Raw genomic sequence first — 13725 nt, 5'->3', positions numbered from 1 at the left:
CACACATCACATCTCTCATTTTACTCTTCTGCACACAGCCACAAATGTGCATGGTTGCCAATGTAAAAGTAAAAATAAGGTCACTAATAAAACAAAGCAGAAGTTGTTCAACATAAAATGTGGAAGATTGGCTGTATCAAGTTAAACTCAAAATGTGCACATGATTTTCACAAAAAAAGGTAATGTCATAAGGAAATCGGCAGACCAAGGAAGAAATTATGTGTCAAATCTATGGCTGGGGAAGAGTTCATGAACAAACAAAATAGAATTGCACAGAAAGTGAAATGGACAGTATTGATTATAGAAAAATTTTTGAAACCAAGCAACAGAGCTAAAATGAGAAGAAAAATGGGAAATGATGGAGACTTTGCAAGCAAGTTTCTCCAATAAAAGACTCTTTCTGAAATCCAGGGGTTTGCATCACATTTACAAGAATAAGAATAATTCCCTGACAGGTAAATGGTCAAAGGATAAGAAATAGCAATTTTCAGAGAAAGAAATCAAACCTATCAATAGCCATATGGAAAACTTTTCTGAATCACCAATAAGAGAAATGCAAATTAAAACAATTCTAAGGTACTACCTTAAAACCATTGTATTGAACTAAATGACAAAAAAAACCCCAATGATATGTGAGGGGATGTAGGAAAACAGGTACACTAATGCACTATTGTTGGCATTGTTAATAAATCCAGTCATTCAGAAAGCATTTTGGAACTATGCCCAAAAAATTACTTAAATTGTGCCTACTCTTTTTTTGTTGTTATTATTTTATTAAGTTTATTTCTTTATTTAATTTATTTATTAATTTAGAATATTTTTCCACTGTTCCATAATTCATGTTCTTTCCCTCCTCTCCTCCCTCCCCCATCCGTAGCCAACGCACAATTTCACGGGGTTTTACATGTGTCATTGATCAAGACCTATTTCCATATTGTTAACATTTGCCCTGGGATGATCGTTTAGAGTCTATATCCCTAATCATATCCCCATCAAATCATGTGATCAAGCAATTTTTCTTCTGTGTTTCTGCTCCCACAGTTCTTTCTCTGGATGTGGATAGTGTTCTTTCTCATAAATCCCTCAGAATTGTCCTAGATCATTGCATTGCTGATAGTAGAGAAGTCCATTATGTTCGATTGTGCCACAGTGTATCCGTCTCTGTGTACAATGTTCTCCTAGTTCTGCTCCTCTCACTCTGCATCACTTCCTGGAGGTTGTTTCAGTTCACATGGAATCCCTCCAGTTCATCATTCCTTTGAGTATTCCATCACCAACAGATACCACAATTTGTTCAGCCATTCCTAATTGAAGGGCATCCCCTCATTTTCCAATTTTTTGCCACCAGAAAGAGCACATGTGCCTACTCTTTGACAGACCTACTTGTAAAAAATAGTATAGCAGCTCTTTTTAAGGTGGCAAATAATTGGGAATCAAAGGAAATGCCCATCAATTGGGGCATGGCTGAACAAATTGTGGCATGTGAACATGATGGAATCTTATTATTGTGCTATTAGAAATGACGAGTAAGGCTGGTTTCAGAAAAACATGGGGGAAAAAAAAACATGGGGAAATTTAGTTGAACTGATGCAGAGTGAAGAACATTATCATTATTTCATTATCAAATTTCTAACCAATCATGTTCTCTGCACCTCAGCTCTATAACCAGTCATGCTGACCAGAAGAACAATTTATACAGTAACAGCAGAGGTTGTAGAGGTAAACATCTGGAAAAGACTTCTTTAATTAATTCAATGACCAACCACAGTTCCAAAGGACTCATGAGGAAACATGCTGCCCTCCTCTAGAGCTGATGGAATTCATGGTACAGATTGAACCCTATTTTTCTCTCTCTTATTCCTCCTCTTTTTAAAGAAAAAATATGACTAATGCAGAAATTTGGTTTTCATGACTATACATATTTGTAATGGATTTTGTTTTTTTTTTCCCAATGGGGGTGGTGAAGAGTATAGGAAGATGGGAGAAAATTTGTAGCTAAAAGAAAAGAAGAAAAAGACTTTACTAAAAAAAAAAAGTAAATAAAAGTCCCAGCTCAAATGCATCTCTGTTAATGAACCTTTCCTAGTGCACACTTTATCTGAAACTCATCTTCCCCTAACCATTCTAACTCCACTTTTGGAGGCACTAACTATACAGGGGCTAACTCTTTCTTTAGTTTTTGTCTTCTGCCTTGTGGAGAGGTTATAATCTTCCACATTTGTATGTTGAACAACTTCTGCTTTATTTTATTAGTGACCTTATTTTTACTTTTACATTGGCAACTATGCACATTTGTGGCTGTGTGCAGAAGAGTAAAATGAGAGATGTGATGTGTGCAAGTTTGAGATGCTTACCCCTTACCCCATACATTGTTTTTCCACGACCTTTTGGGTGCATTTAATTCTTGCAGAGTCCATGACTCTAACAAGGTGAAGCCCAACCCACTGCTGGACACCCCAACCTCTCAGTGTTTTGTCCAGTGACCTTCATGAGCTGCCCTGGCCAAAAGCAAACCATTCAGTGGTGACCAACTTCCTAATCAAGAGTCCTTCAGAATTTAACTAGGGTTGGTATTGAGTCAACAGAGATACACCCCCTCTTTAGGCTTGTGCTGGAAGCCTTTCCAGCTCTGGAGGCCCTCCTAGGTCTTGAGGAGGACCTCAGAAGGGCTACCTGTGCACAGTATCTGAGTTCAGAATTTGTGTACACAGAAGGGTCATGATAACATAAAATTCCTATATGGCAACCTCCAGACAGAACATGGTCATTTCCTTAAGGTTGGCATACAAGTATGTGGGATGGACATAGGAATGGGTCCATAGTAATAGGCACCCAGGGGTGACTCATGGACTTGTGGCCCCCAGACACTTCCACAGAAGATCAGGCAACCTCCCAAATGGAGTCAGTGCCCCTTGTCTCCAACTACATCACTAATCATGTAGACTTTGAGAAGCTGGTTTCTGTAAACAGTAATCCCTATATCCTAGACACTACTCAAGGTCCTAAGAAAAACAAATGCCAATATATGACTAGGCTCAGAATTCCTTAGGGGAGACTGTACTGTGGTTATAGAGTCCCAGGAGAAAATTCTCTAGCTTGAGTCTCAATTTTGCTACAAACTAGTAAATTTTGGTGAAAGGTTTACATTTTTATTCCTTGTCTCATAGCTAGTAAAACATGTTTTTGAAAGGAGAGGGAATGTTGCTGGCCCCTAGCAAGATGAGTGACTGTCTCCCTGTGACCTCAGACAAGTGGTTTCACCCCATCTTCCTGGGGCTTCTTCCTATAAAATGAGCACTAAACTTCCAAAAAAAGAGCTTTTGGGTCCTCTTCAATTCCAAATCTAAGAACATAGAACTTATAGTTCAAGTGGATTAAGGGGAAATGGGTGTGCCCCCAGAGCAGAATCTGATGGCAACAAGTTCTTATGCACCATAGAGTAGTTCCCTAGCTTCCATGGGGTACCAGGTGAAATTAAGGAGGCAAGAACATCCTAGAGGAAATGGGTGAGTCTCCAAGAGAGAAATGAGATCATCATACTCTATAAGGAAGTAGCAGCCCAGGCTTCATGACATCTCACCTTGAGACTAATGGAGAAAACTGAAGAAAGGAGAGCAAAAAAAACCGCTCCTTCGTCAAGTTCATATTGTCCTGTTTCGCAAGACATTTTCATTTAGCCTCTTGCTATGTACAGATCTTGCTATGTACAGAGTCTTGTGCTGCGGAAAACAGAGGCAGGTTCATACCTTCAACATTTTGTTTCCTGTCTATATTTGAACAAACATTTGTCAAGTGCCTGCTGCATACAGACAAGGCCCTGGGATGCAGGTAGAAGGAATAAAATCATATAGGACATGTCCTTGTCCCAAGGGACTTACAGTCAGATAGCTTGACAGACAAGTGGGCAAATAATAATGCTATTTATGAGAATGATTGTCCCACAGAATGGACTCCCTCCTCACCTTCATTTCATTGAGACTCTACATGTAGGGGATAGATCAAGCATCATGTCCTTGAAACCTTTTCCTGATTCCCTCAACTCTAGGACCTACCTTCCCTCTCACACCACTTTATATTGACTCACTTTCTATTAATTCGTGACATATTTTGGCATGTACCTGCTACTTCTTGGAATAGAACATAAGCTTGTTTCAAGAAGAGATTATTCCATTCTTTGTCCTTGTGTCCCTAGCACCTAGCATAGTGCTTGACACAGAGCAGGTAGTTAATAAATGGTTGTTGATTGACTGAGTCTTCAGTGAAAAAGTGGAGGCTGGGTGATGTAAGAATTAAATTTTAATGGTTTGACTCAAATATATGAAGATTATAAATAATAATGGTGGTTGCCAATTCAAAATAATATTGCTTAAAGTTGAAATGACTTTAAGAGGTGAAAAGGGTAAAAGCAGAGAAATACAGAAGGTTAGAGAAAACATTAGCCAATCTAACTAAATAATACTATAATGCTCTGGTGCTAAACTCAGCCAGGACTTATTGACCTTCAACCAGAATTAAACTCTCTCCAGAAGACAGGAAGGGAAAGCCAGCTATCCACTCACCCAAGTTCCCTCCAAGAGGTAGGTCAAGACAATGACTTGAGCTGAAGGTGACTCCTGAGGCCCACTTTCTTCCTTGAGCCAACCTTCTTCTTGAAGCCAACTTCCTTTTTGGAGTCAACTTTTCTAGCCCCAAAAATTCAGGGCCATTTATAGTGGCTTCTTATCCCTTCCCTTTTTCACAAGGGCCAATTACAGCTTCCAAATTGCCCAGCACTACTCAAAGGGCAGTGTTTGTGGAAACCACTTCTTACCTTTTGGAGAGATGAATAATCATCAAAAGAGTTCACAGATTCCTGGCTGATTGAGTTGAAAGGGTGGAGAGCTCCTCTACCTAGTGCTAAGTAGAGTGTTCAAGATTTTGTTGATTCAATTCAAAAGTAGACAAAGGAGAGTTAATCCTGTCTTCACAATCTAGTGAGGTATTAAGTAGGGGTACTTAAGTTATTGTTAACCAAAGTGTTAACTCAAAATAGACAAAGGGAATAAAGGGTTCCCTTTCACAAATGTAAACTCAGAACAAAAAATTCCCTTTTACAGTGAGACATAGAGCCCTGTACAGCAGAGTAGACTGAACCAATGGCCCTTGTAACCCACTGGTAGAAGAAGCACTGGAGAGTCATCAAAGAATTTTTCTGAGGAGGATGACATGATTATAACATGGCATTGGAACAAGTACCAGGAGGACTCAAGCAGGTCATAGTCAGGGTCATTGATAAGAAGATAGCTCTCTAAAGTTTACAAAATACAACCTTCACAGTAACTGGCCCTGCAAGAGAGGTGCCAGTGTAAGGTCCATTTTACAGATGAAAAAACTGAGGCTAAAAGTGTTAAATGGCCTGCTAAGACTTAGAGATAGAAGGCACCTTTGGGGTCCCCTAATCTAACTTTCCGGTTTTCACAACTAAGGAAATAAAAAATGGTAAGTAATGAGCTGATGCTAACTGGCAACCATCTCTGTGCTGCCCACATCCTACAGGTTAGTGTTCAGGCAGAGAGTGAGGAGGCTTTGGGCCTCATGCCAGGCCTGACTGATGTGGGGGATGTGGGGGGTGGGGGTTCTTCTCTTAGGCTTGCCGGGACTTCTTGGAACTAGCAGAAATACACAGTCGGAAATGGCACAAAGTCCTACAGTATGAACAGGAGCAAAGGGTCCGCCTGGAAGAGACCATCGAACAATTAGCCAAACAGCACAACAGCCTGGAAAGAGCCTGCCGAGGGGCCCCAACCAACTCCCAGTCTGACAAACCCACCCAGGGTGAGTGGCCCCCAGCCAGGATTGGAGGCAAGGGAGGAGGGGTCCTGGGAGGGTCTTTGGGAAGATCCACACAGCTTTCCTTTCCCTGCCCCTTGGGTGTGGGAAGTGGGGGGTATTCCTTCTTCTCACATGGGTATCACCTACTCACCTAGTGCCAGGCCAGGCCAGTACTTGAAGAAGCATCACTATTTTTGCAATCATCAAAGTGTCACTTAGAGAACCCAACAGTGTTTAACTTGAAGACTTGGGTGGGGGGCAAGGACAGGGAACCCATTGTAGGAGAGGGAGGACTGGATTATGAGTCGGGTGGACCTAGGTTCAAATCCTGAGCCTAGTCTTTGCTACATGGCTTTAAGAAGGTCCAAGTGTCTTCTCTGGTCAAATGACAGGGTTGAGCTAGCCCACCTTGAGCCTTTTGTGAGTCGAGATCTCAAGAGGAGAGAAGACTTTGGAGGAGGCAAGATCCCTGTCTCCCAATAGCTGAAGTTTTAGCTTGTGGAAGAAGGAACAGGAGCAGGTCTCTTTAGCCTCATAGAACAGAATTCAGTTTAGTAAACATTAAATGTGTTGTGGACAAGACACTGTGTTAGACACTTAAGGGACAGAGACAAAATCAGAATTAGTCCCTGACCCCAGTGAGCTTCCATTCTTAGATGTGAGAGATACAACAATATCATTCCTAAGGAAAGACCAGCCAATAACTGGTGTCAAGAGTGGTTCCTGAGCTGGATTGGGAGGAACTGCTGCTGGGCATCCTGAGAAGTGGAGATGGGGGAAGGAGGCTGCAATACAGTAAGAATCACTTGAACTCTGAGCTCTCCATCCACAAAATGGGCTGTCTTAGAAGACAGTAAGAGTCCTCACATCTGAGTGCTTAGTTGGAAGCTGAATGACCACTTGTTAGGGGTAGTGTAGATGAAGTGGCTCTTTCATATAGGGGAAACCCGTTGCTTGAGGGCTCTTTGAAATCAAAATGCCATGATTCTCATTCCAACGATTCTGCCTTTGAAGCACTCTGGCTACAGCATCCCTTTTCTGCAAGGAAGCTGATCCTAGCTGTGAGGGTCTCCCAGTGCTTCCTGGTGTCAAGCCTCTGCTGGAAAACCTGTTTGTTATTTAATGTCCTCTGGACCCTTTGCTATGTCCACACCACAGTAGCTGATTGCCATCCAGATTTGTAACCAACATTGAAATAGAAAAATTAGACATGAAAACCCAAGACTCTTCAAATGATAACTCATAGACTCAGCTCCTCGGTGTTGGTCATAATCATGTCCAGAATATTTTCCTCTGATTGTTTCTTCCACCTTTTGAAAGATAAAGTTACTAGAGCAGGACAGAAATGTATCAATTGCTGTTCTTTGGGCAAAAAGAGAGTTCCAGGCAATTGCCATCCCCCCATTATTCTTCTATCTTGCCGCTGCTGCAAATCTGTAAACTGTTTCCCAGATTCATCACTTTCTCCCTTCTAAGTAGTCTGTCATAGAGATAGTTTCTGTTTCTCTCTTTGTTAATCTTCATTCAAATAATGTCCAAATCCATACCATTTTCCCTGACCTTGGGCTCCTTGATTCCTTCATATACCTTCTACTCAACTACCTTCCCCCCTTTATCTTTGTATTCCTGGGCAGCCACTTAACCTTTCTGAAGACAAGCTAAAAATTCTCCCACTAAGTTGTAGACGGATAGAGTTCTACATTGGTGGGAGGGATTTTTATACAGACCAAATCACAAATCTTTGCTACGTTTATCTCTAGCCTCCCAGAGTCATCTTCTAATTATTATTATTAATTCTACCTCTGAGGTGTGCTTTACTTCCTGGCATCAAGATATCTAATTCACCTCATTTTTTACCCCTATTTTGGACATTTGAGTATAGACTCTGGCTGAGGCCAGGTGTTTATTGCTGAACTTTTCTTAGATTTTTGTCTCTTCTAAATTAATCAACAATTAAGCAACATCCTCTATGAAGATCTAGCTGGGCAGTTTCTTTCCTACCTCCACCCCACCCTCAGTCACTTTTCATCTAAACATTTTTTAAATTAGATTTACAATCTCCAAACACTGTTTTTGCCAGCCCTTCTTAAGTATACTCCATGTTCAGCCATAAGACCATATTCCTGGCCTCAAGAGCCAAATCCCAATCATAGACACAGCCTTCTTGGCCAAATATTTTCATTATAGTATTCTCTGACACATTCCAGACCACAACTCATTTAGCCATTCCCCAGTTGAAGAACATCCCCTAAGTTTCCAAATTGCTATTACAAAGAGAGCTGCTAAAAATATCTTTGTACATATAGGTCCTTTTCTTCTTTCTTTGCCCCTTTGGAGTATGGACCTAGTAGCAGGTATATCAATGGGTCAAAGGATATGCACAGTTTAATAGTTTTTTGGATATAGCTTGAAATTGTTTTCCAGAATGCTTGGGCTTATTCATAGCTCCAATGCCTTAAGGTTCCTGTTTTCTCATAGCCCCTCCAGCATTTTTCACTTTCTTTTCTTTTTTGGTCAACTTTTCCAAACTGACAGGTGTTAGATAATACCTCAAAGTTGTTTTATTTTTCATTTCTATAATTATTAATAATTTAGAGCATTTTTTACATAACTATTGATACCTTAGATATCTTTTCTCTGAAAACTGTACATATACTTGATCATTTATCAATTCGGAAGTGGCTCTTATTCTTATAAATTTAAGTCAATTCCTTCTGTATTTTTGAAATGATAACTTTATCAGAGGAACTTGTTGCAAAGATTCCCCTCCCAATTTCTTGCTTCTGCTCATGTTGGCTGCATTGGTTTTGTTTTTGCAAAAACTTTTTAATTTCATGTAATCAAAATTATCCATTTTACTTCTTGTGAACCTCTCTCTTTTTTGGTCATGAATTCTACTCTTATTCATAGATCTGATAATGTCTTCTATGTTCTTCTAATTTAGTGTTTAGGATGACTAAATCATATACCCATTTGGAGCTTATCTTGGTATAGGAGATGGTAGGAGATGTTGGTCTGTACCTAGTTTCTGCCATATTACTTTCTACTTTTTCCAACAGTTTTGTTGAATCAAATAAGTATCTGGTATCTTTGGATTAATCAAACTCTAGGCTACTATTTTCATTTGCTTTTGTATATCCTGTATCCAATCTATTTTACTGATTGTTTTCTAAGTCTTACCCAATACCAAATTGTTTTTACAATTATGGCTTAGCATAGTTTGAGAACTAGTATTGCTTGTCCCCACTTTTTTCCTTAATTCCCTCGATATTTTTAACCTTGTGTTTCTCCAAATGAATTTTGTTATTATTTTCTCTAGTTTTATAAAGTAATCCTTCAGTAGTTTGGTTGATATGGCACTGAATGAGTAAATTAACTTAGGTAATATTGTCATTTTTATTATATTGGCTCAACCAATCCACAAGCAATTAATATTTTTCCTTTCTGCCTTTTCTCTGAATCAGATTTCTTTCCCTCATTTTCTTCATTATGTATATTCCTTTTTCATCTATTCTAGACTTTTATTCTTTGACTCATGACTCACTTATATTTATTTAATTTCTAAATCATAGAATTAAAGCTTCTAAGGTATTTATTTTGAGTTCTTTTTTCAAAGCAGTTTTTACATTATTGCTTTGTAAATCTTGCCTTCTGCCCCCGTTTTTTTTTTCTACTGTATATCTTAGACATACCAGTTATTGGTGTTAGAGAATATTGCCTTACAAGAGAAATTTGCCTTTATCTCGGATTGTGCTGTTCATTATTGCTTTCCCAACATGGGCGGTTTTCTCTCATATGTCTTGGGTCCTTGCACTGCCACTCTCCTGGGTGTCAGTTGCCCCCAGGAGCCCTGATTTCAGAAACTGAGTGATCACTCTTGAAACCAATTCCTTGCACGTTATACCCATTGTAAGATCCTGATCTTCTTTTATTAGAATATCTGTCTTCTTCCATGAGGGCATTCATTAGTGGTACCCCCTCCCACCACTGAAATATGATTTCTTCATTTCTTTCCCCCATTTTCAATCCCTCTTCTCCTACAGACTCTCTTCTTTCTGAGAAATGACAAGCGTTACTTTCTCTTCTTACTGATCAGCTGGCTCAGAAGATGCCCATTTTAGCTTGGCCTAAGAACTCTCTGATGATTAGGTCTGTCTAGAAAAGAACGAGCGCCCTCAAGTGGTCGTGAGCCCCAGCATTCCAGATGTTCCAGACTGAAAGAGCCCCATCTGAGGTGGTGGGGAAGAGATTCCCAGGGTGGGTAGGAGTTTGGGCCTTCTGAGGTCTTTGAGAGTGAGAGAGTCCATGGTTGGGCCTGGAAACAGCAATCACTTAATCAGTGCTCTCCGATTAGAGAGAAGCCAGGCCCAGACCTGACAATGAGCATGACAGCACAGAATACACAAAGGCAGACAAAAACACCTTCTACTGAGGGAGATAATATAAAAACAATTCAGCTCGCACGAGGTTTGTGGAGTGTAAAGGGAGACAGTATCAGAGGGAAGGATTAGGAAAAGACCTTTCAGCAGAAGGTGGGGGTTGAGCTTAGTCATCATGAAGAAAGCCTGAGAAGCCCGGAGGCAAAGGGGAGGAGGCAGCACATTCCAGGCAGGGGGGACAACCAGAGCAAAGGCCCAGTGATGGGAAGTAGATAGCAAGAAGTCCAGTGGCCCTGGGTTGTCAAATACATGGCAGAGGAGGGCAAGGCTTCAGAAGCCTGGGAAGGCACGAGGAGGCTGGCTTCAGAGCATTCTGCCTTCCACCCTGGAGGTGATCTGGGGGAGGATCAGCCTTGCACTTTAGGAAGAGCACCTTCCCAGCTCTAAAAGGATGGACTGTGGTAGGAACAGGCTAAAGATTTAGATGCTGTTTCCGTAAGCCTAAGCAAAGAGCTTGCCTTTGGTCAGACCCTGAAGCTCTAGAGTTAGGTTTCCAGGAGCCAATTAATCAAGTCAATAAGCAAACACAATTATAATAGTTATCACGAACAGTTTTATAGTGACTACTATGTGCCAGGCACTGTGCCAAGCACTTTGTAATTAGTATCTTTTTTATCTTTACAACAACCCTGGAGGTAGGTGTTATTATCATCCCCACTTTACAGAAGAGGAAAGTGAGGCAAATAGAGGCTAAATGATTTGCCCAGGGTCACACAGCTAGTAAGTCTATAGCTCTAGATTTGAACTCAAGTCTTCCTGACCCAGCATTCTATCCACTATACCACCCAGATACCTAGACATTTATTAAGTACCTCCTAGTGCCCAGCACTGTGATAGGTGTGCAAATATAAAAGCGAGACTGTTCTGTTCTCACGCGCATACATTCTTACAGGAAAACAACACATATGTGTAAAAGGACTTAGAAAATCAATATACAAAGAGCAGAGGGATTCAATACAAGACAGTTAAGGGCTCTTGGAGTTATCTCTTAACTGTGGCTGGAAGGGAGAGGTTTTCTGTTAGGTGGAGATGAGGGAACAGCCAGGCCGGGTGCAAAGCACCAAAGGTGAGGGGCAGAGAGAAAGCCAGTTTATCCTAATTGCAGGCTAAAGAAGAGGAAATATCGCCAAAGGAAGCTGGAAAGGTCTTCTGGGGTCCAATGAGAAAGGGCTTTAAAAAGCCAAACAGCGGACTTTCCCTTTCTGCCCAGAGGTAGTGGGAGCTGGGAGTTTCTGAAGTTGGGGGGTGGCAGGGTGGTTTTTGCCTGTCATAGCGCTATGGAAGGTGATCTGGGGGTGGGTATACTTGAGTCAGAGGAGCTGCTTAGGAGGTCCTTGCCCTCAGCAAGGGCCTGAAGGGGGTGGGGGTTAGAAGCTCCATAAGCAGAGAGAGAAATGAAAGGTGGGCTGTGGAGGGGGGAAACAATAATATTTGGCAACTCATAGGATTGGGTGGGGGCAGGGAGAATGAGCAATCAAGGATAATGTTGAGGCTACAAACCTGAGAGAATGGAAGAATGGTGGTGATTTGACAAAAATAGGGAAGTTTGAAAGAGCCTTGAGTCATCTGCACATCACCTGGGAGCTGATGAAGTCACACAGAGAAGAGGAGCATCACGCAGCTAGGGGTGAGAGAATGAGCCGTCCAAAGAGACAGAGAAGGAGCAGTGAGTGGGACAGGGATGAGGAGAGCCAGAAGCTAGAGACAACCAAGTGTCAGATGCAGCAGAAAGCCTCAGGATTGAGAAGAGAACCTCCAGTCTAGCCATCCAGAAGAGGTCCCTGACTGATCACTTTGGAGAAAGCCAAAGTACTGAGGGTTAAGAAAGTGGAAAGAAAGGAAATGAATATCAGCTTTTTTAGGAGTTTAGAAGGAAAAAAGGAAGGTGGAGACAGACAAGACAGCTTGAGGGGATGGTAAGGTTGAAGGAGGAATTTTTAAGGTTCCTGAGACATGGGCATGTTTGGAGGCAGCGGAGAAGGAGCTGGGAGGGAGGGAGAGAGGGGTTAAAGATTCAAGAGAAAGGAGATGGTTGAGGATGCCTTCTGCTGGAGAAAACCACAGGGATGAGATCAAGGGCACATGTTGAGGGACTGAACTTGGCAAGGAGATGAGGGATCATGGTCAAGGAGGCAAAGAGAAACAGAGAAGACTGGGAGATACACAAAACTCAAGTATTTCTCAAGTGCCTGCTCTGTGTTGGAAAGCCAGTCTAATGAGGGAGATGACATGTAAAGAACCAGGGACATACAGCACATAGACAAGAAGAGGCTGGAAGTCATCTCAGCGGGTCAGATTTGAGTTGTCTTTAAGGAAGCCTGGCCAGGGTAAGGAGGAAGATGGGAAATTGGGGCAGCTAGGTGGCTCAGTGGATAAAGAGGTAAACCTGGAGATGGGAGGTCCTCAGTTCAAATTTGGCCTCAACCACTTTCTAGTTATGCGACCTGTGTGACCCTAGCTGTGGACAAGTCACTTAACCTCAGTTGCCTAGTCTTTGCCACTCTTCTGCTTTGGAACCAATACACAATATTGATTCTACAACAGAAGGTAAGGATTTTGTTGTTGTTGAGTTACATGCCTATGGGACGTGGTGCTTGAACTAAAGGGAGAGAAAGGCTAAGACAGAGAGAGAAGAGAGACAGAGAAAGATCTAAGGGGGAAAGGAGCATGCCTTGTTTCTCCAAATCTACCCCCAAGTTGCTTAGAAGATTGTCTACATAGTGACCAAGAAAGATTTTAGGAGAAAACCACCATCCATTAGGTACTAGTCATTGTCCCTGAAATAGAACAAAGCTCAGCCTGAGGATTGTGAGACTGTCCTCAGTGCCATCAGAAAGGACTAACCTTATGAGCTACAGTCCAGGTCATAAAAAAAAAAGGTCCAGAACGTTGAGGGAAAGTCCGCCAGATCACTTGCCTAGCTAGTGAAAGCTCCACAAACAGCTAAGAGGGAGAATAGCTAGAAGCTAATAAGCCCAGCCTTCTCCACTGAACCATTCATCACTTCTGACTTTCTAGGCCCTGTCCAAATTGGCACTTAGAGGAATTAGTAGCAGCTGATGAGAAATGGACTTCTGGACTCTAGGGGCCTCCAGAGCTCAGATAGGAAGAGTTGTTATTATAGTTATTATATTATTAGAAAAAGACTCGGGGCCCCAGCAATCTTCCAGCCCTTACAGCAACAGTTAGTCCTAGTCATCATTAAAGCTGGAAGGAGCTTTAGGGGTAATTGGGTCCAATATGTTTCTTTTATAAAGGAGGACTTGAGTCCCAGACAGGTTAAGGTGACTGTGAAGGAAGCTGGGATTTAAGCTCAGACCTAGCACCCTTGATGTCACATCGAGCAGCCTAGGGTAAGAGAATATGTTTTAGCGGCCAGAGCAAACCCAAGCAGGCAGCCGAGAATCAGGTGGGCACAAGGTAGCACGAGAGCCGACAGTACAAGCCAAGGGGGTCCAGAGAGGACAGAACTCAA

At 41.8% G+C, this 13725-nt stretch overlaps 1 protein-coding gene across 9 annotated transcripts in view; it reads left to right on the top strand.

The window, feature by feature from the left end:
* The window catches only part of OSBP2 (oxysterol binding protein 2), a 384108-nt gene that overhangs the window by 339291 nt on the left and 31092 nt on the right, over positions 1–13725 (top strand). For all 9 annotated transcript variants that reach the window (XM_056821479.1, XM_056821478.1, XM_056821484.1 and 6 more), the window contains one exon: positions 5628–5814. In XM_056821479.1, the coding sequence (XP_056677457.1) occupies positions 5628–5814 (187 nt within the window). The remainder of the gene's footprint in view (positions 1–5627; positions 5815–13725) is intronic.

Source organism: Monodelphis domestica, chromosome 3 (genome assembly GCF_027887165.1).
Source record: "Monodelphis domestica isolate mMonDom1 chromosome 3, mMonDom1.pri, whole genome shotgun sequence".
Lineage (NCBI taxonomy): Eukaryota > Metazoa > Chordata > Mammalia > Didelphimorphia > Didelphidae > Monodelphis > Monodelphis domestica.
This window is presented reverse-complemented; position numbering and strand designations above follow the sequence as displayed.